This window comes from Prionailurus bengalensis, chromosome A3, assembly GCF_016509475.1.
Source record: "Prionailurus bengalensis isolate Pbe53 chromosome A3, Fcat_Pben_1.1_paternal_pri, whole genome shotgun sequence".
In the NCBI taxonomy this organism is placed as follows: domain Eukaryota; kingdom Metazoa; phylum Chordata; class Mammalia; order Carnivora; family Felidae; genus Prionailurus; species Prionailurus bengalensis.
This window is the reverse complement of record NC_057354.1, coordinates 86,344,318-86,372,000: the sequence shown is the minus strand read 5'-3', so window position 1 is coordinate 86,372,000 and position 27,683 is coordinate 86,344,318. Positions and strand designations below refer to the sequence as shown.

Below are 27,683 nucleotides of genomic sequence, written 5' to 3'. Positions count from 1 at the left end.
ACAGATACTTTGGTAGTTTTATTTTTTCCTTTAGATTTTGAGGGGGAGGGAACAGAAACATAAAAAACAAAATATGTGTACTCAAACTATTAAAATTTCCCTTTATTCTATCTCCCCTCCAAGGCTTAAAAAGCCTCTCCCTACTAGAAAATTATGTAAATATTTATTTTCTTTTCCTTCTAAAACTTTTATAGTTTTATGTTCACATTAAAATTTTTCATCTGGAATTTGTTTAGATGTAAGGTGTGAGATAAAAATCTAACTGAATTGTTTTTCCAAGTGGTTAGCCAGTTGCCTCAACACCATTTTGGGGGAATAATCCATTCCTTTCCTGCTGATTGTAAAGGTCACTTTATTTTATACTAAATTCACATAAGTGTTTGGCTCTGTGTATGGACTTTGTTTCCTGCTCCAATGCTCAGTTTGCCTTTTGTGGCACCAGTTTATACATCATTTCAATTACCGCAGTTCTTTTATACATCTTAAAATCAACAAGGGCAGGTTTCCACATTTTTCTTGGCCATTCTTGAATGTTTATTCTTCCATATAAACTTTAGAATTATTTTGTTAACTTAAAAAGTCCCATTGGAATTTTCATTGAGATTGTTTTAAAAGTAAATATTAATTTGAAGACAATCGATGTCTTCACAATACTCATTTGCTGCCCTATTTAATGATTAAATAAGAATTTAATAATAAAAGTGATAATCATAATTATTAGTTAATACCAGCAGCCAACATTGACCGACTGCTTTCTGTGTGCAAGGCCCTGTTCTAAGCCCTGTTTCCCACATTTAAACCTCAAAGCAATCCATGAGAGGTGCGGTTACTGCTACCTCATTTTACAGAGAGAGAGACTGAGGCATGGAGATGTTAATACCTCGCCATGGTCACATTGGCTTAGGCCAGGATTCTGTTCCTGGGTGGTTTGGTTCCAGTGCCTGTGCATGAATCTGTACTGTTTCTCCATTTATTTACACTTTCTTCCTACCCCTCACCAACTTTTGTGATTTTCTTCCTCTATATCTTCACAAGTTTGGTTATATTAGTTGTTACTAAATTTTTTATGTTGTGGCTCTATTTCTCCTGGGATGCATTCTAACTGATTATTACTGAACTCTGGAAAAGCTATTGATTACTATAAGGGAGGTATTTATTTTGAAATCATCCAGTTATTAAACTAGTCTAGTGGTTTATTGATTTTCTTTAGTTTTTCAGAAGAATACAACCATCATTTTAAAGTAAGGATGTTTGGACCTCTTTCCTGTACTGACACCTGTCGCTAGTTTTCTTGTGTTCTCGTGATACCTATGGCATTGCCCAGTGACTACTGGTTAGTGATAACAGTCACTAGCCACGTGACTACTGACACAAGTTTAAATTTCATTGAAGTTAAATGAAATTAAAACTTGAGTTCCTCCATCGCATTAGCCACATTTCAAGTCCCCAGTGGCCACATGTGGCTATGGCGACCATTTAGCTACCATTTTAGAACATTTACATCACAGAAAGTTCTACTGGACAGCTGCTAGAACTTTCACATCCACATTAAATAATAATGGTGAAACGGGTTGTCCTGCTTTTTTCTTCCCAACTATAAATACCTCTACATAGTGATTTACTATGAAATGATTTTGAGTTTTGAATTCAAATATCTAGATATATTTTTTTATTATGCTGAAGAAGTTTGACCCTATTCCTAGTTTTGTAAAACCACATATTTTTAAATTTTGGAATGGATAATATCTTCTTGGCATGAAAAAGTTTTTCTCTGTGAGAGACAAATTCCCACTCATCCTTCAAAATTGTCTTACCGATTCTGGTTCTTCTTAGATACATCATTGGATTTTGTCAGTATTTTATTAGATGTTTGTCATTAACGAGCTTGATCCTCAAATATTCTCTACCTCTAGTGTCTTTGTCCAATTTTTAAAAAATGAAGATTATATAATTATTATAAAATGAGTTAAGATGCCTTTTCTCTATTTTTTTGTATGTTTTAGATATGGGTCGTCTGTCCCTTAAAGTCTTGTAGAACTTGGATAAAACAAATCTGGCTTCAGTGCTTTGGCTGGATTTTCTTGTCTCTCTCTTCCAGTTCATGCATTTCATCTTCACCTGTGTCTAATCACACTGCTAAATTCATACATTAAGTTGTATTACAGTGAATACATTTTTTCAGCTCTAGAATTTATACTAGGTTCTTTGCAGTTCTGCCTTTGTTGAACATTCTTCCCCTTTGGTCTAAGCAATCGCTTTACATACTTCAAATGTGTTTATTTATATTCTCTTTCAAATTGTTCTCCAGTCCCTTTTTCTTGCCTGTTCTCCTGTTTCTTCCATCCAACTTCATATGTTTGCATTTGGTGCTGTGAGCCCTACCTCAGAGGGGGTTGTTGGCTGCAGGAGTGCTGGAGGTTGGACTAGCTGTGCATTGCCACGGCCAGGGACACAGGGATCAGAATGATCATGGACACATTTTGGGGTTTGTGCCCTGACTTGGTGTTTCCGTATCATGTGAGTAGTATAATATCTTACCTTTATTCCCCTGCTTATTTGAGTCACTGAGAAACTTTTCCAGTCTTAGTTAATGTACAGTACAGCCCCTTAGAGCTGGATTTCTGCAGGGGCGCTCTGCTCTTGCCCACTGCCTTGCACAGGCTGATGTTCTATGTCTGCATCAGCATTGGGATCACAGCCTTCAGACCACTAGGACTGGACCTTCCATGGCTTTGCTTCCTGCTTAGATTTTGCATTCCCTTCTTTTTGTTTCCTCTACCTGAGGGTTTCCTTCTTTTGAGCAGGGCCATACATTACGATTTTTAAAATCATATTTCATCCAGAATTTCTGGATCTATTATATTAAAAAAATTTAATGTGTATTTTTGAGACAGAGAGAAACAGAGCATGAGTGGGGAGGGGCAGAGAGAGAGGGAGACACAGAATCTGAAGCAGGCTCCAGACTCTGAGCTGTCAGCACAGAACCTGACATGGGGCTCGAACCCATGAACCACGAAATCATGACCTGAGCTGAAGTTGGAAGCTTAACCGACTGAGCCACCCAGGAGCCCCTGTATCTATTATATTGAATGCAAGTCCAGAAATTGTTTTAGATTTCTAAGTGGTTGATTTATTTATTTTATTTTTAAGGAAAGCAAGGAAAGTGGGAGAGAAGTAGCTATTAACCTATGATTTTTATTTTCTGGTTATGTTTATCATCAAAGACCATATTTAAATAACTTCTACTTTTTGGCATTACTATGTTGGCATTTTATTTGTGTCAGTGCCATAAATGTTTAAGGATATTCATAGCCATTTAAAAACATATCTATATATCTGCTCTCTATCTTTAATTTTTTGTTATTCATTCAAAGACTTGGAAAGTCGTGTTAGCATCTCCCACTATAAATATAATTTTTCAGTTTGTTCTTTTCTGTTTAACAGTTTGGCTTCATATAATCTGCTCTTGTGTTATTTGTGGAGGACTCCAGGGCCTGAATCATGTTTGAATTGGCTGGAGTCACAACATCCCTAGCTTCATTACTGAGCCATCAATTAATCTTTTTCTGATCAATAATGGCACTGTGTTCTCTTTCTGTTACAAAAGGTAATGCAGCATTTAGGAAAAAATCTTGAAAGAGGAAATGCATACTGTAAAAATGAAAATGGGTAACATTTTAAAACTTGGGATATAGAGATAAGAAAGGAGAATGGGAAAAGTGAAGGGGTCTAAATTTGTTTTATTTCACAGAGGTGACTCAATAGAGACTGCTACATTCATAAGGTTGAGAGAAGAATGTAGATTTGACTATGTTGTATTTTAAAATTTATTTATCTTTTCTGTCCACCGTAGTTTCTTGTTCATATTCTTTACTGAATGGACATGAGCAGGTGAATTAATATATGAAGGACAATTTTTTTTTTAAATTCTAACATTTTCCCCTTGGAATGCTTTTTTAAAACATTTTTATGTTTATTTATTTTTGAGAGAGAGAAAGAGAGACAGAGACAGAACATGAGTGGGGGAGGGGCAGAGAGAGAGGGAGACACAGAATCTGAAACAGGCTCCAGGCTCTGAGCTGTCAGCATAGAGCCTGATGCGGGGCTTCAACCCACAAGCTGTGAGATCATGACCTGAGCCAAAGTCAGACACTCAACTGACTGAACCATCCAGGCGCCCCCTCCCCCTTGGAATGTTTCTAATAATCATATGTTTGAGTTTGGGAATGTTGCTTGTGGGATGAAATATGGTTGAGTCACTGCCCTCCTCTGCTCCAAACTGGTAGCGCTGTGCAGCAAGCACAATTAGGCTTGTGGCCTCAGCCAAATCCCTACTGCTATGGCCTTTATTTGTTTTGAATATGAATGAGATGGAAAGCCTGTGCAGGTGTTTACAAGGATATATTAGAAAAGGAAGGGAAGAAGGGGAAAGAGAATGAGCTGGGTTTCCCAAGAAAGAAAATTTCCTGGACAAGCTGGAAAAACAGGCCTTCAGAATGTCACTCTACAAATCCAAAGTAAATTTGCATTTCATGTTATGCTAACATAGCATCTCTGTCTAACCTTTCAGGCAACAGCAACACTACACCCCATTTCCACCCATCTTTAGAGAAGGGCTGGGTCTGAAGGCTCACTTGTGTGTGAAACCTTCTTTGAAGGCTTGATGTCTTGGAGCTTAAACCCTCAAGAGTTTCTGATCTTGGTTAGATTTGAGATTTTGGCTAAGAAGAGAGGGAATGTGTACTTGAGCAACATCACAGTTGAAAGGGGAGAAAAAGGAAGAACTCAGTAGAGAGCACACATTTAACTTTCACACTATGGCTATTCAGGGACTTTTCAAAATGTTTTCAAATAGCATGTACTTTTTAGATATGTGAGAGCATTTCAAGGCAAGTATCAAGAAAACTAACTGAATGTTTCAAATGTTTGGAACTATTCCAAGGCCAGGAATTCCAGATGTTTGTAAGGAAGCCATTGCCTATCTCTGTTTAAATATTTAAGTGGGTTTTAAGATGTTAAGGAGGAAAAAAAAACATATCCCTCAATTCTTCCTTTTTATTTTGATTATTATTATTTTTTATTTTATAGAGAGAGCATGACCAGGGGAGAAGGGCAAAGGGGGGAAGGAGAGAGAGAGAGAGAGAGAGAGAGATTGAGAGAGAGAGAGAGAGAGAGAGAGAGAGAGAGAATCTTTTTTTTTTAACGTTTATTTATTTTTGAGACAGAGAGAGACAGAGCATGAATGGGGGAGGGTCAGAGAGAGGGAAACACAGAATCTGAAACAGGCTCCAGGCTCTGAGCTGTCAGCACAGAGCCCGACACAGGGCTCGAACTCACGGACCGTGAGATCATGACCTGAGCCGAAGTCGACCGCTTAACCGACTGAGCCACCCAGGCGCCCCGAAAGAGAGAGAGAATCTTAAGCAGGCTTCAGGCTCACTGTGGAACCTGATGTGGGGCTTGATCTCACCACCCTGGGATCATGACCTGAGCCAAAATCAAGAGGTGGATGCTCAAGGTCAAGCCAAAATCAAGAGGTGGACTGAGCTACCCAGGCACCCCCAATTCTTCCTTTTTAAAAGCAGAATAGCACCTGTGCTATAAGGCTATCAGGTCGACACTAGAGCCACTGCTGAGTCAGTAAACATGTGTCTGTCCATACTCCTTGATCTTTCTACCTCTTAGTGCTATTGTGGCAAAAAGATGTGAAGCATTTAAAAGGACATAGCATTACACAAAATGCAGTGTATTATTACCATTTATCACTGTAGATACTGAATCAATAATTATCTGTGTGATGGATGCCAGATGTGAATAATAACCAGGGCTCCTGGCCATCTGTCCCCTCCATAACCAGACTTCCCCACCTCTCCTGGACAGCTACATGAATCACACATGTCTTTAAATTAAGAACTTGCCTGCTACAAATGTCTTGTAACAGTGCCAGTGTTATGATAATTCATTGTTCGCATGAACTGCCCTTAGTTTTACTTCCGTATTCCTGTATTTCATGTCAGGTATTCACCATGATGAGAGTTTCTTGGCTTCTCCAGGCAAGAATGATCCAGATTGGAAAGACTTCCAGAATCTACACATGCAAGCCTAACAGTTTGGCTTTTTGGTTTATTCAGAATTAATGAATTCAGACCATCTATTTTTCACTCTTGACAGCACCTAGTACTTTGTTCAGGAACATCAAGCTTCCCAAGCTCTAACCAAGCAGCACCGGCATGGCCACCAAAGAGGGAGTAGCTTAGCATAGACGTCAGTGGACTGAGAAACAAGAGCCCTGCTGCCTTTCCTGATGGGACACCTTAGGGGCTACCTATGCTTTTGCGGGACGCCTCTCTGGCGGGGAAGGCCCTTCTCTGTGCGGTCCCCTGTGGGAGGCCATGCTGGCAGATGGAGAGCTGGGAAACCCTTCCCCGAAGCCGGCTGAAGAAACCCACAAGTCTGCAAGAACTTACTGAGCGTGACTGACTCGTTGATCTTGAAGCTGCAGAGGACCCTGTCCACGTTTCGGGCATGCCGGAAGCCGTTTCCTCTCACGACCACTTGGAATGATTCTGAAAGGAGGAAGGACAAGCCATGTCATCTGACTGCAGACCGTTAACCTTAAGTTTGCCATCTGCCCTGATGCAGGGCATTTGTTAACTGTTTCACCAGGCTTAAAATATTAGGAAGTTGGTTCAGGCTGGAAACCTAAAGCAGCCACGAGGGTGCCTTTTTACCACTTGCTTACCACATCTGTCTCACCAGGTGCACATGGGGAAGGTGTATGATTTCTTGCTTTAAATTCCTGCCTTCTTGCCTTTGCCTTCTTCCTCCTACTGGAATGCCCTCCTCCCCGCTTCTCTGTCCCTTCAAATCTTACCTATCTCTCAAGTCCTGGCAGCTTAAGAAACCGTGATCTCTGCAGCTGGGGTGGGGGCACAGAGGAGGGGGCTCTCCACCTCTCCTCCAATCAACTCAGCATTTCTTGTGTCTGTTTTACATACTGGGTTCCCTTGAAAGCCTTTCTTTAGAACCCAAGGTGCCTCAAATTTTTTGAAAATCACTGCCTTATGGCATTCACGGTCTGTCCTGAACGATGTGGCAGGTGATTATGTAAGTGTCAGGTGGTGTCTTTTCTTCCACAACTAGCAAAATGGTACATTAGGTCAGGAATTATTTGATGCTGCTTCAGGTCCTCCTGTCTCTACTGGGCACACCTAGGATTATGTAGGAATAGTTATACTTAGCGACAAATTAGAATCTTGCTTATCTAGTGGTCATTGTCCAGCCTTATCTGCTTGAACTGACTTTGGCCCTTCAACGTAGTGCTTGCTTTTCTCTATATAGAAAGAATATATTTTGCAGGTCTCTGGCCCTGCCTATCAATTTCACATTGGCATAATGCATGTAGAACTCATGTAGGTTGAGAAAATTCTTATGAAGTAAAAATCATGATCCTTTATGATAGTCTTACAAAAGAAAAAAACAGCAAATTTGTTAACTAAATATTTAGAAATATTTGCGTAAGTTTGATAGTAACTAATAGTCCATGCTTTTCTTTCTTTCTTTCTTTCTTTCTTTCTTTCTTTCTTTCTTTCTTTGTCATTCTTTTGTGTATAAAAATTGGGGCTTAGGGGGTGCCTGGGTGGCTCAGTCAGTTAAGCATACGACTCTTGGTTTCAGCTCAGGTCACGATCTCACAGGTTTGTGGGTTCAAGCCCCGCATTGGGCTCTGAGCTGACAGCACAGAGCCTCCTTGGGATTCTCTCTCTGCCCCTCCCCTGCTCGCTTTCTGTCTGTCTCTCAAAATAAATAAACTTTAAAAATGTGTGATATATGAAAAAGAAATAGACTAAAAGTCAGAGGAAAACGCAATATTTGTGAAAGTGGATCTTGAATGGTAAATTGCTATACAAAATGGACATTTTTGTTGGAGGAAGAAGGGGGTTAGAGAACTAGCATAGGGATCACTCCCAGACTTAATAAATGTCATGAGTGAAAGTCCCCTTCATTCCCAGGAAGCGAATTTAAAGTTCGTGTTTGCCAAGATAATAATACTGGATGCTAATCGCACCCTCACTGTGTGCCAAGCCCTGTGATAAGCCTTGTATATGTCCAATGTCATTTCAGCCTCACCACAGTCCAGAGAGGTACAAATGAGAAAACTGATCTTAGTGAGGTTAAGTAGTTGGTCCCACATCACAGGCTAGCAGCTGTCAGAGGTGAGCTGGAATCCCGGTGTGTCAGGCAGGCATCAAATGCCATCCCCCCAGGACTCAGCCATTAGGCTGGAAAGGATCTTCATTGTCTTGTGACCTATGATCAGCTTCGAGACTGAAGTTGTGATTTTTAAAAAGTTTGTTTTATTTTCGTTTTAGACGGGTTTGCTGTTTTGCAGAAAAGTGGGGCTGGCCTGGATAGGGAGGCAAGAAATTAAAACCCAACCAAGAGAACCCAGAGGCACCACATGGCCACAAAGAGTACAAGTTAGAACAGAATGCTTTGTAGAAGTAAAAAGGACCTTAATGATAAGACAATTGAGATTCTGACATTTTATTTTTTTTTTTTTTTTTTTTTATTTTTTTTTTTTTTTTTTTTTTATAAATTATTTTTTTTTCAACGTTTATTTATTTTTGGGACAGAGACAGAGCATGAACGGGGGAGGGGCAGAGAGAGAGGGAGACACAGAATCGGAAACAGGCTCCAGGCTCTGAGCCATCAGCCCAGAGCCCGACGCGGGGCTCGAACTCACGGACCGCGAGATCATGACCTGGCTGAAGTCGGACGCTTAACCGACTGCGCCACCCAGGCGCCCCGAGATTCTGACATTTTAAATGACTTGCCCAAGGTCATGTGATTTGTAAGCAGCAAAACTGGAACTCTATCCAAGTGTTCACTGCTTTAGTATTGAACTATGGTAATTAAGGTCATGGGCAAATGGTTTTTCAGGACCACAAGTCCTATGAATACTAAGAATTTACATATGCATCTTTATGCAATTGCTAAGTTTAGAAGGATGGACTTGATTTTCTCTAGATGTCTGCCGGGCATGTGACTGATGACGCAGTTACTTCAACGAGCATTCTATTAAGTGTCAAACATTGTGGAAGAATCTTATTGTATCTCCTTCACTCATTTAAGCCTATAGAAACCTATTCCTGTTTTTTTATTTTGAACGTTAGACATCCAGGAATCCTCAGTTGGATACTTTTGCTGATGCAAAATGTTTTCGGCCTCACTGCTGTGCTACTTCTCTTGTTTCCTCAAACATCAGTGGGAGACAAGACTCTGGAAATGCAGGCCACATGCCAAGCTCTCTTCTCTAACACCATGTTCTAGCATTACCAGTTCAGCTGCTGAGTCCTCTATAAAAAAGGCTGCCCACATGTCTGCTTGGCCTGACCTCAGGGTGTTTAGAAAGAAAGACAGCCACGATCCATGACGTGGCGATGGTGGAAAGCGAACAACTTAACCCCCTCGGCCCGGGGAGAAGATGGAGGAAATGATGTTCTGGGAACCACACCAGAGCAGAGGCATGCTCCCACCCTGCCGGGTATGGTTTCTGTGTTCGTGCGCACATTTGGTTTCCAGAAGGGCCCAAACATCTGCCCCTGCAGCCTGACTGGAATGTCAGCTCTTCACACATGCAAGTTATGTAACAAAACTCTGTCTCGTGAATCTGCCAGTAAGTGAGAACCGGGACAGATGATTTAAGTTCATTTATCCAGAGAGCCCCGAACCCACCTTTCACAATATGTACAGCCAAGTGTTTTTAGGCAATTTGCCTGTTGGGTAACTGCTCCTATAAGAAGTGCCTAGGGATTGTAGGGCTTTAGGGAGGACTTTCTACTTGGAAATGATCTTTAATCTCATCTTTTAAGATATATATTCTTTAAGATATATGTTTATTATGATTCTTTCTTCACTTCATTCTCAATTATAATTTAAACTTCCTGAGAGTAGAGGCCATCATTCCTATTTCTTTAAAATTTTTGACTGTGCCTAATCCAGGGCTGAGCCAGTCTCAGTATTGAAAGAATAAATAAATGACACATCTTGGTACAGGAAGGGAATAAATAGGAAGGAAAAGATGGTCATTTATTCATGTACAGTCAGGTCTAATCCTGTTTGTTTTCTGAGGCTTAATAAGGTCAATGAATGAAGAGATGCTTGACACTATTAGTCATTAGGGAAATGCAGATCAAAGTCACAATGAGATATCACTCCATACTCACTACAATGGCTGTGACAAGAAGGATGGACAAAAACAAGCATTGGTGAGTGAATTAGAATGCTTCTACCTTGCTGTTGGGAATGCAAAATGGGGCACCTGCTCTGTGAAATAGTGAGGTGGCTCCTCAAAAAGGTAAACAGAATTATCTTATGACCTAGAAATTTCACTCCTAGGTATGTACTCAAGAGAACTGAAAGTGCATGTCTACACAAAAACTTGTACATGTATGTGCATAATGGCATTATTCGTAATAGCAAAAAAGCAGAAACAATTCAAATGTTCATCAACTGATGCAGATGGTATTCATACAATGGAATATTATTCACCCATAAAAGGAATGAAGTTCTGACACATGCCATGACATGGATGAATCTTGAAAACATTATGCCAAATGAAAGAAGCCAGACGTGAAAGTCCACATAATGCATGATTCCATTCCATTTCATTTCCATATGAAAAGTTCAGCAAATCCATAGAGACAGAAACTCAACTGGCAGATGCCAGGGCTGGAGGGAAGGGAAATGGGGAGTGACTGCTTAATGGGTATAGGGTTTCTTTTTGGGGTGATGAAAATATTCTGGAATTAGATGGTGGTTATGGTTGTACAACTTCGTGTATATAACAAAACCACTGGATTGCACTTTTTGAAAGGGTGAATTTTATAGTATGTGAATTATAGCTCAATTAAAAAAATAAAAAATAAAGTCCATGAATAGTTGGATAAACTTAATTTATTCTGTTCCCTCCCTTTGTTTCTTTTCTTTTCCTTTCCTTTCCTTCCCTTTCCTTTCCTTTCCTTTCCTTCCCTTCCCTTCCCTTCCCTTCCCTTCCTTTTCTTTTCTTTTCTTTCTTTTTTGAATGTGGAACACATAGTTTTGCGATGATCTCAGTAAAGATCACTTATTATTCACTGTATTGAAAATGAGACATCTTTACATTCTCCATTTGCTGTGGTTGCCTAAGACTTGTGCAAAATTATTGTTACTGATATTTCACCTTGTGAGTTAGTCTGAATTTTCTTTCCTATTAGATGCTTAATGTGACATGAAACATAAATATAATAGAGACTGGTGTGTATGAAGTACCTTCTGATGTCTTAATTATTCTAGAACTTTCTGATTTTATAGCTATTCAATTATAAAAGCTTTAGTGTGGTATAATTGACATAAGTAACTTGCATATAAAGTATATTACTTGGCAAATTTTGACATATGTATGTAATCATGGGACGATACAACAATCAAGACACTGAACACATCCATCACTCTGAAAAGTTTTCAAGTGCTTCTTCATAAGATCTCCCTCCTGCCCCTCCCCATGACCATGCAACCACTGATCCCCTCTCTGTTGTTGTAGATTAGCTTGCAGTTTCTAGAATTTTATGTAAATGGCATCATACAGTAAATACATTTTTTGTCTGGCTTCTCTTACCCAGCATAATTATTTAAAAATTCACCCATAATTATTTTGAGATTTATGCATAGTCTATTCCTTTTTATTGCTGAGTATCATTCGCTATATGGATAAACCGCAATTTGTTTGTCCATTGCCTGTTGATGAACATTTGAGTTCTTCACAGTTCTTGACTATTAAAAATGAAGCAGTTATTAACATCTGTGTCCAAGTCTCCGTCTGGACACAGACTTCCTTTTCTCTTGGATAAATACCTGGGAGTAGAACAGCCAGGTCGTATGATAGGTGTATGTTTCATTTTGAAAGAAAACGGTCAGAACTATTTTCCAAAGTGATTGTGTCATTTTACATTTCCACTAATAGTGTGTGAGAGTCCCTCCTCCAAACAGAAACATCTTTAAATGAGAAGGAGGGCCAAGCAGAGAATTAAGTAAGCCATTCCCAAGAGGTGCCTAAGGGCCAGGCACGAGCTCTTTGAAAAACAATGAAACGTCAAAGAAATGAAACCACTGTTTGATGTTGCTTAAATGTGTCTCTTTTAAGCATCCAATTCCAAATGATAAACGTGAAGCCTAAAACTACCTTCTTTCTGTGCAAACCCATGCAGTTTTACTACCAACGGTGGGAAACAGCACAGTAGGAATGGTGAGGACAATGTGAGGAGTTAAATATGATCTTCTGTTTCTGGAGTACAACAACATCAAATGTAGAACAGTTGGCAGTTTGCACACTTGATTCCAATTAGTTCCTTCCTGGAGAACTTGCTTATATCGTACACTGTGAGCTATTCAAGTTTGAGGCCAACTGAGTGGGACCAGAGGAAAATTGTACTTAGGCAAAAGCATGCATTTCCTGAGGAGGAGCTAAATTAGGCAGGGCCACTCTAACAAGGGGTCAACTCTCCTAATTACAGAAGCTAATCTGTAAAAATATTAATTAGGAACTTTTTAAAAGAGTCTATGTTGGAAGGGAAACAGAATTATTTAAATGCAGGTAATGTCAAAGGAGCTTGAGCAGATGAATTCCTACATGTTTTAGAACACGAACTATAAATACAGTGACATCTGCATGTGCTAAATAGTAACCATATGCTTGGCCCGTGTCTCGGGGTGACAGTGGGGAATGGTGGGGAGTATGGTGAACTGGAAAGAATACATGCTTCTTTTAAAGGGAAGTTATTCAGTCTCCGATAATCTTTATCTTGCAATAAATACAAGCCTAGTGTTACTAGATATGATTTTTCAAGACATGATAGAAATCTGAATTTTTAGGCAAAATCAGATTCTTAAATGTTGGTAATAAATTTAAGTTATGATTTTTTTAAAAATGTAGTGTGGATCAAAAAGAACCTGTTTCGAGACCAGGGAGGGCTTATAGGCTGCCCATTTGTAACCTCTGGGAAGGTTCTCTCTCCAAGTAGTTAAACCCATGACATTGAAGGAAATTCTTTTTTTTTTTTTTTTTAAAGTTTGTTTATTTATTTTGAGAAAGAGACAGAGAGAGTGAGTGGGGCAGGGGAAGAGAGAGAGGGAAACAGAATCTTAAGCAGGCTCCATGCTGTCAGTGCAGAGCCCTATTCAGGGCTTGAACTCATGAACGTGAGATCACGACCCGAGCCAAAATTGAGAGTCAGACCCTTAACCAACTGAGCCACCCAGGTGCCCCTGAATGAAATTCTTTCAGATCAGAGCAGATTAATATTCTTCTCACTCCCTTTCCCCATTAAGACTTTGTGTTAAAATGCAAAATAGTTCCAGGTATACTGGATTCTTTGCCATTAAAAAAAATCAGCCATTAGCTGAAATTATGCCTTAGCTGAAATTGAATTAAGACTTTAGAAACTTAAAATTATAAAGGACACCCAAAGGGGGATAGTATCTAGTTACAGATGGCCACTGCTCACATAATTCTAAGGGTGGAAAATTTAGACCATCCATTCCATTGCTAGAAAGCTTTAGTTGTAAATGTTCCCTTGTAAATGTTAAGCCCAAATTCACCTCCCTGATTTCCTCCCCAACTTCTCCATGGTGGTCTCCAGAAGCTACACATAGTAAGCATAATAATTCCTTTCCACATGGGAATTCTGTAAGTTTCTGAAGATGCTCTTGCAAGGGTCTCAATCCTGTGTGTGAATCTCCATGGTTACTTCAGACCTTCCTCGTTCCACCAGCATCTCATTATTGTTCCACTGCTCTTTGAGCAGATCTCCACGGCAGAGCTTCATGTGTGGTTTTCTACTGTATCTGAACATAAGACTATCTTCCAGAGTAGACTGTGAATTTCGTGGGTGGTTGGGAGCAAGCTCTATGCATTTGTGTACTCATGTCTTTTCATGTTGGTTGGTACATGGTAGACACTAAGAATCGATGGAAAGAAAGAGGAAAGAAAGCTAGGAAGAAAAGAAGAAGGAAAGGAAAGAAAGAAAGGAAAAGAAAAGCAGGCAAGGAAAAGAAAGAGGGAGGGAGGGAGGGAGGAAAGAAGGATGAGGAAAAAAGGAAGGGAGGGAGGGAGGAAGGAAGGAAAGAATCTGTGAATGAATTTTTAGTATTGTTTCCAGATCCACCACCACCTTTTCTATGGGCATGCCTTTGTCAATGCCATTTTTTAAATGTGTGACTTGGGCCATGGTCTAAATATGGACAGTGTTATGTTAAGTGAAATAAGTCATACAGAGAAAGACAGATACCATATGTTTTCACTCTTATGTGGATCCTGAGAAACTTAACAGAAGTCTATGGGGGAGGGGAAGAAAAAAAAAAGAGGTTAGAGTGGGAGAGAGCCAAAGCATAAGAGAGTCTTAAAAACTGAGAACAAACTGAGGGTTGATGGGGGGTGGGAGGGAGTCAAGGGTGGGTGATGGGTATCGAGGAGGGCACCTGTTGGGATGAGCACTGGGTGTTGTATGGAAACCAATTTGACAATAAATTTCATATTAAAAAAAAACATGGAATTGTAAGACATGAAATTAGCTCTCTTACCCTGGACACTTACCCAAAGATCTTGTCAGCTTTTTTTTTTCCTCAGAGGTATTCTTGTTGGCTATGAAGATAGCTATCTGTCCTTGTTTTTTCTTTTTCCTTGCATGAACTGCTACTAAGTCAGGTTTCCCTAAATTGGCATTTGAACCCAAGTTCCACACTTTGTATCTGCCCCATTAAATTTCACCCTGTTATTTGCAGCCTGACATATAAAGATCTGTGCTGGATCTCAGTTTTGTTGTCTGCCCAGTGCATTATCTCTCTGCCTCCCTCAGAGCTCAGTTTGCTGTCAGAACTATGGCTGTTGCTGAGTTGTCGGTGAGAGCCAGCTGAGATCATTGTCTTGGGGGAACAGGACTGTCAGCATAGAGTGCCTTGACCAGGACAGGCCTGGGTGGAGCTCCGAAGCAGGGGCTGCTCTGGGGACCAGGGAAGGGACGCAATTCATAGAGAGGGGAGGGGGCTGAGAAGAAAGATTTCTGGTGAAAATGAATTTTACTTTTTTTCACAAATTTTTCTAGGGCTCAGTCCCACCATTCTACTTTAGAAATGTGAACAATCAGTTACTTCTTGTTTCTTTTTACCTCCCACACATATTGGGTTCATCCTTTTGCAGGTACTCTGAGCTTTATTGATGTTCTCCCCAGTTTTCTTTCAGTAAAGAAAGAAATAAAGTAAAGAAAAGACATAAAGTAAAGAAAACATACGGGCATGTTTTTCTCATCTAAGTATGTTATCAACATCACGATTCTTGCATTGACCTTCAATCCTCATTACAATGATGTTGATGATAATAATGTCACCTTGCTCTGTACAACAGTTTATGTTTTTCAAAGCACTTTGATGTAAATCCCTGGGTCTTTGCAGTAGCCTAATGAAAATCACACAGTGGGTATGCTCAGGTCTACCTGACAGGTGCTCACTGCCGTGGACAATAAAAAGGGTGCCAGTGCTTCAGGAAAGCCCAACTTACTCTAGAGAATGATCAGCAGTAGCCCTTCAGGAAAATCCATGGAAGAACTTTTGGTGTAAGGATATCTTTCTTTCAGAAGTTTCCTCTTCTCCTTAGTAACGTTATTCTCTAATTAGCATGTTTCAATCCTTATGGTTCTCATTTAAGAGAGATGGGAGCTTGCCTTTTTCAACAGCAAGGGCTAGCTTCCATTATTGTGTCTTATCTTTTTTTCTTTATAAAAAATAAAAGAAAACCGAATTGGGTAGTTTACTCTAATACAGGAAATTACTGTTTGTTTATAAAATATGCAGTATTGCAGATATGCCAAAGATTTAAAAAATGTCAAAAGAAAGCTCCCTTGGATTGGATTGACCAGAGATTTGTCTATTTTATGGGTTCTACCAAAGAAATAGCTCTTGCAATGATTTGCAGTTGAATTGGTCTCATCTATTTAAATTTCTTAATGCATTTTAATTTTTTTCTTGTAGTTCCTTAGTTTAAAAATATCTTTTACTTCATTCTTAATTCCTTATTTTTCTTTTCCATTTCATAAGAAACATTGAAATATGTGAATTTGCTAGGATCAGACTCTGATATTTCTGTGCCATCTTCATCAAGTTTATATATGTGGTATTTTCATTGTCTCAAATCTCAATGATATATAAAGGAGAGGTTGGTTGACTGCTCTGTGATTCAAGAATTATTATCTGTTGCCCAAGTAGTTGGGATTTTTGTTGTTTGCTTGCTTTGGCCTTGTTCTCTCTTTGACTATTAGTTTCTGATTTTGCTTCATTTTTAATTAGTTCAAAGGTACTAGGTTAATTTCTTGTGGTTAAGTGAAAGGAGTTAGTAAGGGTCAAATAGGCAAAAATCAGTGCATTGTTTGTTGGAGAAATAATGAATCAAGATACTCAGCCAACATTAAGTGACTGACCATCTATTAAGTGCCAGGTACTCTGTTAGGCAGATAAGATTCTTTCTCTGTCTGCAAGAACCCTACAGAAGGGGAATTGATTATGTTATGAATTAACAGGAATTGTTTTAATTGTCTTTAGACTTTCTGATTCACTAAAAGGTTGCAACACACCTAGTTTGCACATTGCTAAACTGCAAGTCTGGGTTTTCTTCATGAATGCGGTAATTGCGTAATTAAGGAACCTCCCTATTTTCTAATTATTTTAAAATGAAGGACGTATAAAAATTGGGAAGGTGGATTTACCTTGAGCTAATGACCCCTAATTGAGGCTCCTCACTGCACAGACCTCTTAGAAGGCCCTGGCACTGGGTACATGTGGTCATACGCTTTTGTCAAATTTGAGAAGGTAGGATTTTTCAATTCTTTTTCTTAACAGGTTCTTCTGGATCAGTTCCACTTCTAGTCAGAGCAGGATGTTGGTGGTGATGTGTGGGAATGCAGTATTTCTGCGATACTCTCATAATTAGTTCCCGTGAAAGAAGAGAATTTGGACAGACTTTGTCAAACAACTGACATATTGCTTCTTTCTTTTCTTTTTTCCCTAGGAGCAAATTTATTTAGCAATTTCTATTCCTCTTTCCACCCTCCCCTTCTCCCCACCAATGAAATAAACATGTGATTTGAACTCAAAATACCATCATTTGTATGAGACCAATTAACACTTAATTTCAATTTACCTCCAGCACATATGGTGGATGGTTCAGCTGCTAAAATTTCGATGCAGGACTTCTTCAAAATCTAGAAAGAGAGGAAATCAAAAAGTCAAAGCACAGCTTATTTTACTAGAAGTAGAGTTTTGCTTTTAGTTACCATGATAGGAAGGTTCAAGGACATTATGTTGTAGTGGGTGGGTGGGTGGTAACATCTTTACTAATATTAACATCAAACATTTAATGAGCCAACATTATGATAGATGCCTCTGGGTGTCCCAAATGCCATGAGAATTATTCATTCATTTGTTCTTTCAGCAGATACTTAGGGAGTCTAAGATATGCCAGTCTTGGTTATGAAAGGTTTAACATCTAGTTGGGGAAATGGGACTTACACTTGAAAAGATAAATAACAATGCCTTGTCATTGTGGTAGGTGCAGGGTGAAAGGGCAGATACTAGGAGCTGTGGAGTTCATGGGGGAAAAATCACTGAGGGAGGGCTAGTAATTGGGAAGGACTTTATGGAAGAGGTGGGTGCTGAGGGTAGGACTCTGTCAGGTGGAGAGGAGTGAGTTTAGGGGAAGGTTGGGATCCAGGCATGGAATGGCCTAAGCAAAGGCAAGGAAGTAGAAATATATAAACCTCTTTAGCTGAACCTCTTTCAAGGAGCTTGAAAAGTAAAAATAAAAGAGTGATAATACATAAAGCTGGAGAGGTAAGATGGAGAATCATTTTCAGATCATTCAGAATTCCCTTTTTGTTAGAAAAGTCTGGAAAGAAGTTTCCAGAGACGACACTTAAGGCTGCTTGTTGTGCCTCACTCTTTGGACCCTGATAGCCTCCCTTAAATGAAAATGGACTCTTCCCTCCAAAAGAGTGTCTTGTAGGGTTGAGAGGAGAGTGTCAAGGAACCAACCCCATCACCACACAGGGAGTTAATCAAAGCTGATTCTGGTCAAAGCAGGTATCTGACTGGTAGGGCATAAGCTTCTCTCCACCCTTAATGAATCTTGTGTCTGGTTGAATATTGATTCTCAAATTTCATCCAAGCATTTTAAACAAGTATAGGACATGGAGTTAATTTACCAAGTAAACGAAATCTCCTTATTTAAGCCTTACTTAATTTGGAAATTGAGATGGTTCGGAGGGCTGAAGGAAACTATGTCTCTATTTATGAAAGGGGCATTTGTTGAAGGAATTAATAGTGAAATTATAACATTTAAAGTCTGTAAAAGGAAAAAAGCTTCTTTTGGCTTTAGGAAACACCCATTTGTTTGCATTGATGTATTTATATATGCTTCTTTGTCCTAGCTTAAGTGATACAGACACCATAAGACACAATGAATTACAAAAGGGGAGAAAATGGGTTAAAGAAAAAAAATAAGGGGAAGATGAAGTAAAGAATGAGAAGAGCATAAAAAATATATACTGTGAAGAACTTATGTCCTTGCTAGGAATGGCTCATGGATTTAGTTCTAAGCTTTCCAGTAGCAAATGAGAAGGACAGGCAATTTTTATGAGATTCTCAATCACTGGAATAAAAAACAAATCAGTTTCTCAGAAGAGATAATATTTACCCATTCCAGAGAGAAATCTGGGCATCCTCAGAGAGAAGCATTGTGAAAGGAAATGAATAAAATGAAGACCATACTTCAGAAAATCTTTATCTCATGTGCAGATGACAACACACTAAAATTTAGTCATTGAAACAGGCTTTCTCACAATCATGTGTTTTAAGTAATTCTATAGACCCAAAAGTCCTAAGAAGTAATATCTCTTTTTTTTTTTTGACAATTCTAGAATTCAGATTTCCAGCTACTTTTATTCCTTCCCGCTCTAGTACAATTTAAAGGCATTGTCGTACATTGATTTCTCTATTTGTTTTCAGCTTCTACAGGATACCACAGTAGGAACCAATTTGTTCCTTTTTGTCAGCATTTGCCTTGTTTCTCTGGCTTCTGCTTTACCCAGCCATTCCTGCCCACCTCAAACACAGGTAGAGCCTCAGATCCCCACCAGTGCCAGGGACTGTTCCGACAGCAGAACGAAATTCCCACGTCTATGTCCATCTTGGGTAGGGTGAGTGGTCCTCACACACCTGGCTCTGGGTACCTGGTATCACCACTGAGCTCCTGAGTCCCCTTAATTGTCACTTTGACTTGAGATCAGGGCCCCCGAGGATGTATGTGTGGCATCTGTATTTCCTTTCCGGCTTTTCCACCTTTCCCATTCCATGGTTTATCCAGACCTTTAGGTCTCTTATGTAGGTAGCAACATCCTAGGGCTGGGGCTTGCTTGCTAGAATACTGGTGTGCAGGGGCTCATATCCCAGAAGACAATTGTCCTACTTGAATCATGATGACTGTCTACTCCCAACCACATTTGCTGCCACTGGGCTCTTCCTGCTTTCAGCTGGTGGATGCCTTGACTGAGGGAGGTAGCCACCCCTTTCCACATGTCCTGAGGCACAAACCTCCAAACAGGCCACATTGGAAGAAACAGAATTAACCCATATGGAGAAACTTAGTAAACAGTGGCATCAGAACAACACAAAGCTATTTTTTTTATGTTTTAAATAAAAACATGGCATCTCTTAATAATCTCTTAATAAATCGTTTTATCATCCACAACTAAAGATTTCAAAATAGCCCAAGAATAAAAATTGAGCTATTGGATCTATCCTGTCCCCATTCCCAATCTCCATCAAAACACACAAATGAAATTTTCACCCATGTATGTTCCTGACTTGGAACCAACATTTTTGAACCAACTTTAATACTGAATCAGGGGTCGGTAGAGGAAACACCCGTGAATCTCTGACCACAAAGACACACTAGCAGGTTTTGTCATAATAAACACATGCTGTATTATTCTCTCAAAGCGTCTGCAATTAGTTGATAAATCTAAGGAGTGTATGAAGGGCCAAAAAATGTCAGCCAAGCTCTATGATTCAATCCAGTAAAAACACAGCTTTCCCAATCTTAACTTAAAACATCTGGAAGGGATACACTGCAGCCAATAGAGCAAAATTTATCAGTGAGGGGGATGGGCAGGATTTGTCTGGGACTGCGGCTTATATTAGTTTGAAATGTCTGGTTTCAAAAGGTAGGAAGTCACAATGGCAGTAGGTGGATTTGGGGGGTTCCCTTCGTTATTAGAAGCCCAGACTATAATCAGTCTGTCTGAGCTGCAGTAGACAATAGATTAGTTTAGGGTCTGGAGACTGGATAGGAGTGGTAGGGGCAGGGGATCTGTCCCCACCTTGAACAGTGGTAGCCATGGAGGATTCGCATAGAACATTGGGAAATTGCTTGAGGGAGTGGAATGGACTCATACAGGGTCAGGGCCATGTTAGAGGTGACAGTATAACTGGCTTCTTATGGAGACTGGGCTAAGACCACTATATGTCTCAAGTATAATCCAACGTGAGGAGTGGGTCTTGGCCCTGATTGTAAGCCCTGAACTATCGTCATACAAATCCTTTCACTTCTCCGAATCCCAATTTTGGAGAGCAGTTTAACATACTGAGGATAGCTTGGAATCTGGAATCAAATGGCTTGGGTTAACTCCCTCATGAGCAGTGTGACCTTGGGCAAGTTCCATAACCTCTCTGAGTCTCTGTTTCCTCATTTATAAACAGTACCTACTGCATAAGGTTGTTGAGTTGGGAAGGTTAAATGAGAATACCAGCAGTGCCCATAGCACAGTACCTGGAATCCCAAAAGTTCTCAACTAATGGTAACTATTACTCTGAAGAACTTGGGCCCTGGAGACAGATGAGATAGATTTGAGCTCTGAAAAGATTTATGTTCAAATCTGAGCTACCACTTACTGGCCGTGTGGACTTGGGCAAGCTATTAAAGCTCAGTTTCCTTTTCCGTAAAAGGGGGATTAAGAAATACATTGACCTCAAAGGGCTGTATGATGGTAAAATGAATGACTGACATAAATGCAGAGACATTTAGTTTGTAAATTCAACTGGACTTTGGTGGTCAAATTCATATCAGATTGGAGAGTCAGGAAGGGAGTGAGTTCAAGGAAAACTGGCAAGGGTTTTGGTCTTACAGACAGATCTAGACAGATGTAAAGGGTCAGTAGATAGTCATTTAATGACTCTTGGGCCACCAGCCAACAAGTGTCCTTCATGAAAATAAGGTACCAAGAAATGTGATCAGAACAATCTTAATAGTAAAGCACTTAGGAGAATGTCTGACATATATACCATCAAACAATGGTAGCTGTTGTTATTACTTTTGTTAGTACTACTATTATTTCTACTTCTCTTGGGCAAAGACAGTCAGTAGCTCATTCTATGCTTCTATCCCATCACCCATCCCTGGCTCCTGCTTAATCATATCTGCTGAAAAAGAAACCCAAAAGATGGCTAATGGTATCTTCCTGCCACCTTTTGGACCGATTTCAAAAAGAAGAGATATGGGGAGGCAGGTTTGAAATCCACAAACAACTATATAAATGCAATGTGGTATGGTTACTTTTGCTCTCTTCATTAGATTGTTGGGGGAGTAAGAGGAACAACAGATATAAAAGAACTTTGCCAAGTAATAAGAGCTACTTAATATATTTAAAGTGAAATCTATTGTGGACCAGTTCAGGTTGTATATAAAGGTTTATTTATTTATTTTTTTTTTGGTTCCTAAAACTGTAGTGTCCTTTTTTTATAAAGTTTGCAGTTTCTGCAGAGATTTCTCAAGAATCCTTAAATAATTGTGGATATTCACATAGAGTTATCAGGAACCCCTCCCTTACCATACACACACCTAATTTTTTTTCCCCTAATTGCTCTGCCTCCTTCCCCAATAAACAACCGATTTTTATCTACTTGGTCATTTCCTGTTGAAATATTTTTTTGTTGGGGCACCTGGGTGGCTCAGTCAGTTAGGTGTCTGACTTCAGCTCAGGTTTGTCAGTTTGAGCCCTGCGTTGAGCTCTCAGCTGTCAGCACAGAGCCTGCTTTGGATCCTCTGTTCCCTTCTCTCTCTGCCTGTCCCCTGCTTATTATCTCTCTCTGTCTCTCAAAAATAAATAAACATTTTTTAAAAAAGATTTTTTTGTGCCTGTAATAAAGACCAGCCTCTTTCACCCATTCAGAGTATAGGGCCTTTTGCTTCCATGCATCTGTCAGAAAGTCTTTCAGAGCACGTTCCTTGGTGCCTTAATTGTCATGAAAGGCACATTCTGGTTTTAACGTGTCTGGAGCGTGAAGTAGGCTGGTCCAAGTTTGGTTAAACCACTTATTGACTGATTATGTCTATGTAGTTCTCCAAGAAAAAACTTAGCAGCTGTCCTTAACCTCACCATCACCCTTCAAACCGAATATAGATTTTGCCACCCCACCTATGCCCTGGTGATTTTACCAATAAAATATTTTTGCATCCATCCACATTTTCGTATAGATTGCCATCCTTCAGAGGACTTATTGTAGTTGATAATTATATGTTTATTTTTTTTGATTGTTTGGTCATTGTCTATCTTTCTCCTTAGACTATGAACTCTAGAGGTGAGGACTGCATTTGTTTTAACCATCACTACAATCACAATGCCTACCTGGAACATAGGAGGCAGTAAATAAATATTTATTGAATAAATGAATAAATGCTGTAGCTACATGGCTTCATAAACTGGCATTCTAGCATATTAGGTATTGGTTTTCCTTTTTCTCTATAAATGCAATTGTAGGGTCTTTTAAATAACAGGGCCATATTCTATACTTGTAACACCTCCCTCTTCTTTTATTTTTAATCTTTAAAAAATGCTTATTGAGAGAGAGAGAGAGAGAGAGAGAGAGAATGAGCTAGGGAGGGGCAAAGAGAGGAGAGAGAGAAAATTCCAAGCAGGCTCTGCACTGTCAGTACAGAGCCTGACGCAGGGCTTGATCTCACAAACAGTGAGATCATGACCTGAGCTTGAAATCAAGAGTTGATTACTTAACTGACTGAGCCACCCAGGCCCCCCACACATTGCTTTCCTTATTAGGCACCACCACTGTTAGGCACTGCTTTCCCAGATGACCTATTTCAATAACTCTGTTTTTTTTTAATGGCTTATCTTCTCAAACAGTAATGCTATAGGTCTATCATGTCCCCATGTCTAAGATCTAAACTGGCCCATTTTGTAAAAGGCCTTGACCCCTTTGCTTGAGAAAAATGGAGAGCTCTGGGCTTGGGAGATGAGACTCAGGCTCTCACAGAGGGCCACATATACTATTATAGCTGATGGTAGAATGCACATTGGCTAAGCCTGGGGACCACTGCTTTTAGAAAACGCTTAGGACATACAACTGTGTCATTCATGCCTTCAGGATTTGCAATGTTGCCTCCATGAATTTTCACTTTATTTGATCTCTAACAAAGTGTCTTTTAAAAAAGATAGTCACCTTTCCTAATTAAATTCCACTCCATACTTTAAACCAATAATCAGAGCTATTGTTAACTATGGATATTATCCTAGATCCTTGTCCGTTGTATAGAATCTGCATTTAAAATAAAAACCTACTATTATACCCTCATCCTTCTGGGATTCACATATGATTTTACGTATACTCAGACATTACGCCGAATAAATACTCTAAGACACAAGAAACACAATTTAAATGGATTACTGAACTTTAGACAGTAAGGCTTATCCTCAAAATATGCACAAGTTTTTGTCTGAGGGGAGAGGACCCAGCTCACTTAAATAAATATGACTCTTCTCTCCATTAGCTTCACATTCAGTGAGGGTCTGGTGTGAAGGAGCATAGCACAAACAAGATTATGAAACCGATGGGGCGCCTGGGTGGCGCAGTCGGTTAAGCGTCCGACTTCAGCCAGGTCATGATCTCGCGGTCCGTGAGTTCGAGCCCCGCGTCAGGCTCTGGGCTGATGGCTCGGAGCCTGGAGCCTGTTTCCGATTCTGTGTCTCCCTCTCTCTCTGCCCCTCCCCCGTCCATACTCTGTCTCTCTCTGTCCCAAAAATAAATAAACGTTGAAAAAAAAATTTTTTTAAAAGATTATGAAACCGAGGAAATTCATTCCCCCCCCACCCCCCACCCCCACTAAACTACTTTCTTCTCCTGTTTGCAGGAGGAAAGCTCAGATAGCTGTGAACTCCAAAATGTGGTTTATTTAGGAAGATGAGCTTGCTGACCTCCTGAATATTGGGGAAGTTAGTGGCCCTCCTTGAGAGCTGAACCCTGCAGCATTTCACCGGTTTTTGTTCTAAATTCTGGTGTTGCTTTTACAATGGGTCTTAACAGATTCCTAGATATGAGGAGGAACTGCTGGAGGAGTGGGGGTGACCTGAGGAGTAACCGAACATCCCCTCTGCAACCTTGGGAGCTGCGTCAAGCTATGGGAATTTTTATTACATTTGGACTCTTCAATAAGCCAAATAGAAATAATAGCTTAGTTGAAATGGCCTGAATGTCTGCAATGCCTGAGTCTAATTAGTAACTGCTGAGGCAAATGTTTTTTAGAAAGATTTTCTGCTCACTACAGAAACTACAGTTGATTCTTAATTTATGTTTTGTATCCAGGCCTGCTAATGTGAACGGAGCCCCAAATGCCATCGTTTTATAGATGCAATCTTGGAAGAGAGGGTGGGGGGAGGACCGAGAGGATTTTGCAAGAAACAGCCACAAAGCTGCCCACTTGTCATGAAGTGTAGGTCACAAATGCCATGCAGCCCTCTGGGCTGCTTTCTAATGAATAAATATGCAAAGCATAGCTTTGGACACCATGAAAAACATAACAAATGGGGCAGTCTCTGTGATTGCACTGTTTAGCATCTGACCAGGATGAACGGCAGATAGCATGAAAAAGGTCCAAGTGCCAAGCCAATGATGCCAACAGTTAGTGCCACTGGGGTTCAAGGCAGGGAGAGTTCAAAGTAGAGGAGAGCCCAGGGCAGGCTCCTTGGAGAAGACAGGACTCAGTAGGGCCTTGAGGTCCAGACAGGCTTTGGGACGGGATTCAGATGGGGCAAAGGAAAAGAAGGGGATTTCCTCCGATCACAAACAAGCCTGACTTAAGAGGACGGCTGCTGTTGCTGAATTGGGCCTCGCCCTCTGCTAGCTCTAGAAAAAGGGTTTGTTCAGTAAAGTCAGGTACTTTCCAGGACTGTGGGAATCCAATGTAGATTTTGATTGGAGGAAAACCCTTAGCAATTCCTGAAAAGGTCTTGGAAGATGGGCTTTGCCTTTTGTCATAGCTTTGTTAGGACCTGGGCCAGACTAGGGGGTACAGGTCTTCTAGTTCCCATGAGTGAAAGGGAGAAATCAGCACAGAATCTGGTTTTCATAAATAAAATTATTTCATATGCATCACGGAATAGATTTATTCTTCGGTTTCACTGATGTTACAGCTTCCTTGATAACTGGAATGTTTGTGCCAAAACTTGTGAGAAATCCTTGCAAATATAGTTGTGTTTGCTCAATACTTGTTTATTGTTGATCAAACATGCAGAACGTTCTATGCACTGATTTACCCTCGCTTAATAGGAAGCCCAAGACAGGCTGAAATATTTATTCCAGGGAAATACTCCTAGATGGGCATGGCTTGGTGCCGGCCATTGGGTTCTCCTTCTCATAGACTGCACACAAAGGGGCACAGCTTGGGGGAGGAGCTGGCATCATGGTAACCAGGCCAAGTGTTGGGATTCAAAGTTGAAGACCTATTTCAGTGGTGTCTGAACCCAGCTTTCATGCAGGTTCCCGTTTCACTGCCTGCAGCACTTTTGCAAAGGCAAACAAAGACCCAGGAGACTTGCTGGACCTTTGCTTCATATTTTTGCTTGAGGGCTGGCGCTACACTTACCAGTTGTGGTCAGTGGAAATTCCCCGAAGAAGCCACAATAAGGGAAGGCAAAGGAATAGTTTCTTCCTTTACAGTTTTACTGGCTTTAAAGGCTACAATCTTTCAACCACCCAAAGTTTGTCTTAAAATTTATCAACCGTATTCTGCAAAAGCAAGTAGAAATTCTGTCCTCAGAGGTAGAGTCCTGAGCATGTGTGGAAGGAAAGACGTTCTTTTCAGCCTGTGTTGAGCTGCCAGCTTCTCGTGGTGGTAGAACTTCATCTATTGAGCAGAAATCGGTATTTTCCAAAGTGCTCCCCCATCTAATAGTAAAAGGTGAGGAGCTCCCCTGCCCACCCACTGTGCACTCTGGTCAGACCACGTGGGGTTTGGTCTTGCCTCTGCTGTGCCTATGTGCACTGCATCACATCATTCATTTCACACTTTTGGTCCTCAGTGTCCCCTTCTCTGAAATGGAGCTACTTCCTGGCCTACCCACACTATTGAGTAGAGCCCTTTGGCCATTCACATTGTGGGCATTAGAGATGGAGGTGAGTGTATTCCGGATCACTGCTCACTGCCATGTGGCCTTGGATAAGCTAGCTAATCTCTGTCCTTATGGCATCTACTTTTGTAGAAAAGATAATGGAATCCACACTAAATGGTGGTCGTGGGAATCTGATGAGATGCCTACGTAAAATGATCTGCACAGTGTCTAGAACCTCAGAACTCACTGTCATGTTTACTCTCCTAAGGCAATAGAGGCAGGACAAACCCAGACCCCTAACAGCTATGTGTTCTTGGGAAAGTTATCTGAGGTTCAGTTTCTTCATCTGTGGAATAGGAATAAGAACATTTTCTTCACAGTGTTGTTATGATGCTAAAATGGGACCATATGAAATGGGATAAATGAACAACGTCTGGTCCCAAATACGTTATCTGCAGCTGTCGATTTCTCTCTGCCTTTTCCCTATGTCCTAATGAAGAAAGACTAAAACGGGAAACAAGTGAGAACGTGAAAATAACACATTATACAAATCTAGTAGGTAAGTACATCTCCCTTAGAGTAGAAAGGACTGGGGAACGGTGAGAGACCAAAACATAGGAACCAGTTGGTGGAAGCAGAGAATCCTGGGATTTGCTGAATCCAGGCCCTGGATAATCAGCTCTTGGTAATCCAGTGGTCATTTTCCACTTCCTGACATTCGCGGCTAAGTATTATGGAAAGAGCAGGATCTCTGGAACCAGGCCGGGGTTCAAATTCCCCCTCTCAACCATTATAGGCAGGCAGACTTGGGGCAATTTCTCCGACCTTCCTGCACCTCAGATTCCTCGCCTGTACAACTGGGATAAAACCTTCTTCAGAGAGTGGCTGTGGAAGCGTGCAGCAGAAATGCCGGTGGACAGAAGATGCTCTATAAGGCATTGCGATTTTCCTTTCTTCACAGGCTAACGTCACTATTGATACTGAGTGTGTGTTTATTCCTTATTTAGAGGAGATACGGATAAACTGCCACGATTCTAGATTCCCTGCGAGTCTTCATTTCAGGCATCACTGTTCTATCGTCAGACTTTGTATTGGCTACAGGCTACAGGTTCCCACCGTCCTTAGAGGAAAATAGCATGGCCCTCTAGGCTGTGTGGGATGGAGCCTTTGCCTTCTCACTTCCGGTCCTGCCATTCTCCGCTT

General features: G+C 40.5%; 1 protein-coding gene and 1 long non-coding RNA gene across 3 annotated transcripts in view; one reads left to right on the top strand and one right to left on the bottom strand.

Annotated features, from left to right (window-relative positions):
* The window catches only part of ANTXR1 (ANTXR cell adhesion molecule 1), a 222,562-nt gene that overhangs the window by 130,504 nt on the left and 64,375 nt on the right, over positions 1-27,683 (bottom strand). For both annotated transcript variants that reach the window (XM_043603551.1, XM_043603552.1), the window contains exons 9-10: positions 17,228-17,288; positions 6,468-6,566 (exon numbers count right to left, since the gene is read on the bottom strand). In XM_043603551.1, coding sequence (XP_043459486.1) covers positions 6,468-6,566; positions 17,228-17,288 — 160 coding nt within the window. The remainder of the gene's footprint in view (positions 1-6,467; positions 6,567-17,227; positions 17,289-27,683) is intronic.
* LOC122496947 overlaps positions 1-27,683 on the top strand; it is a 121,955-nt gene that overhangs the window by 83,509 nt on the left and 10,763 nt on the right. The gene's annotated exons all lie outside the window — the stretch shown is intronic.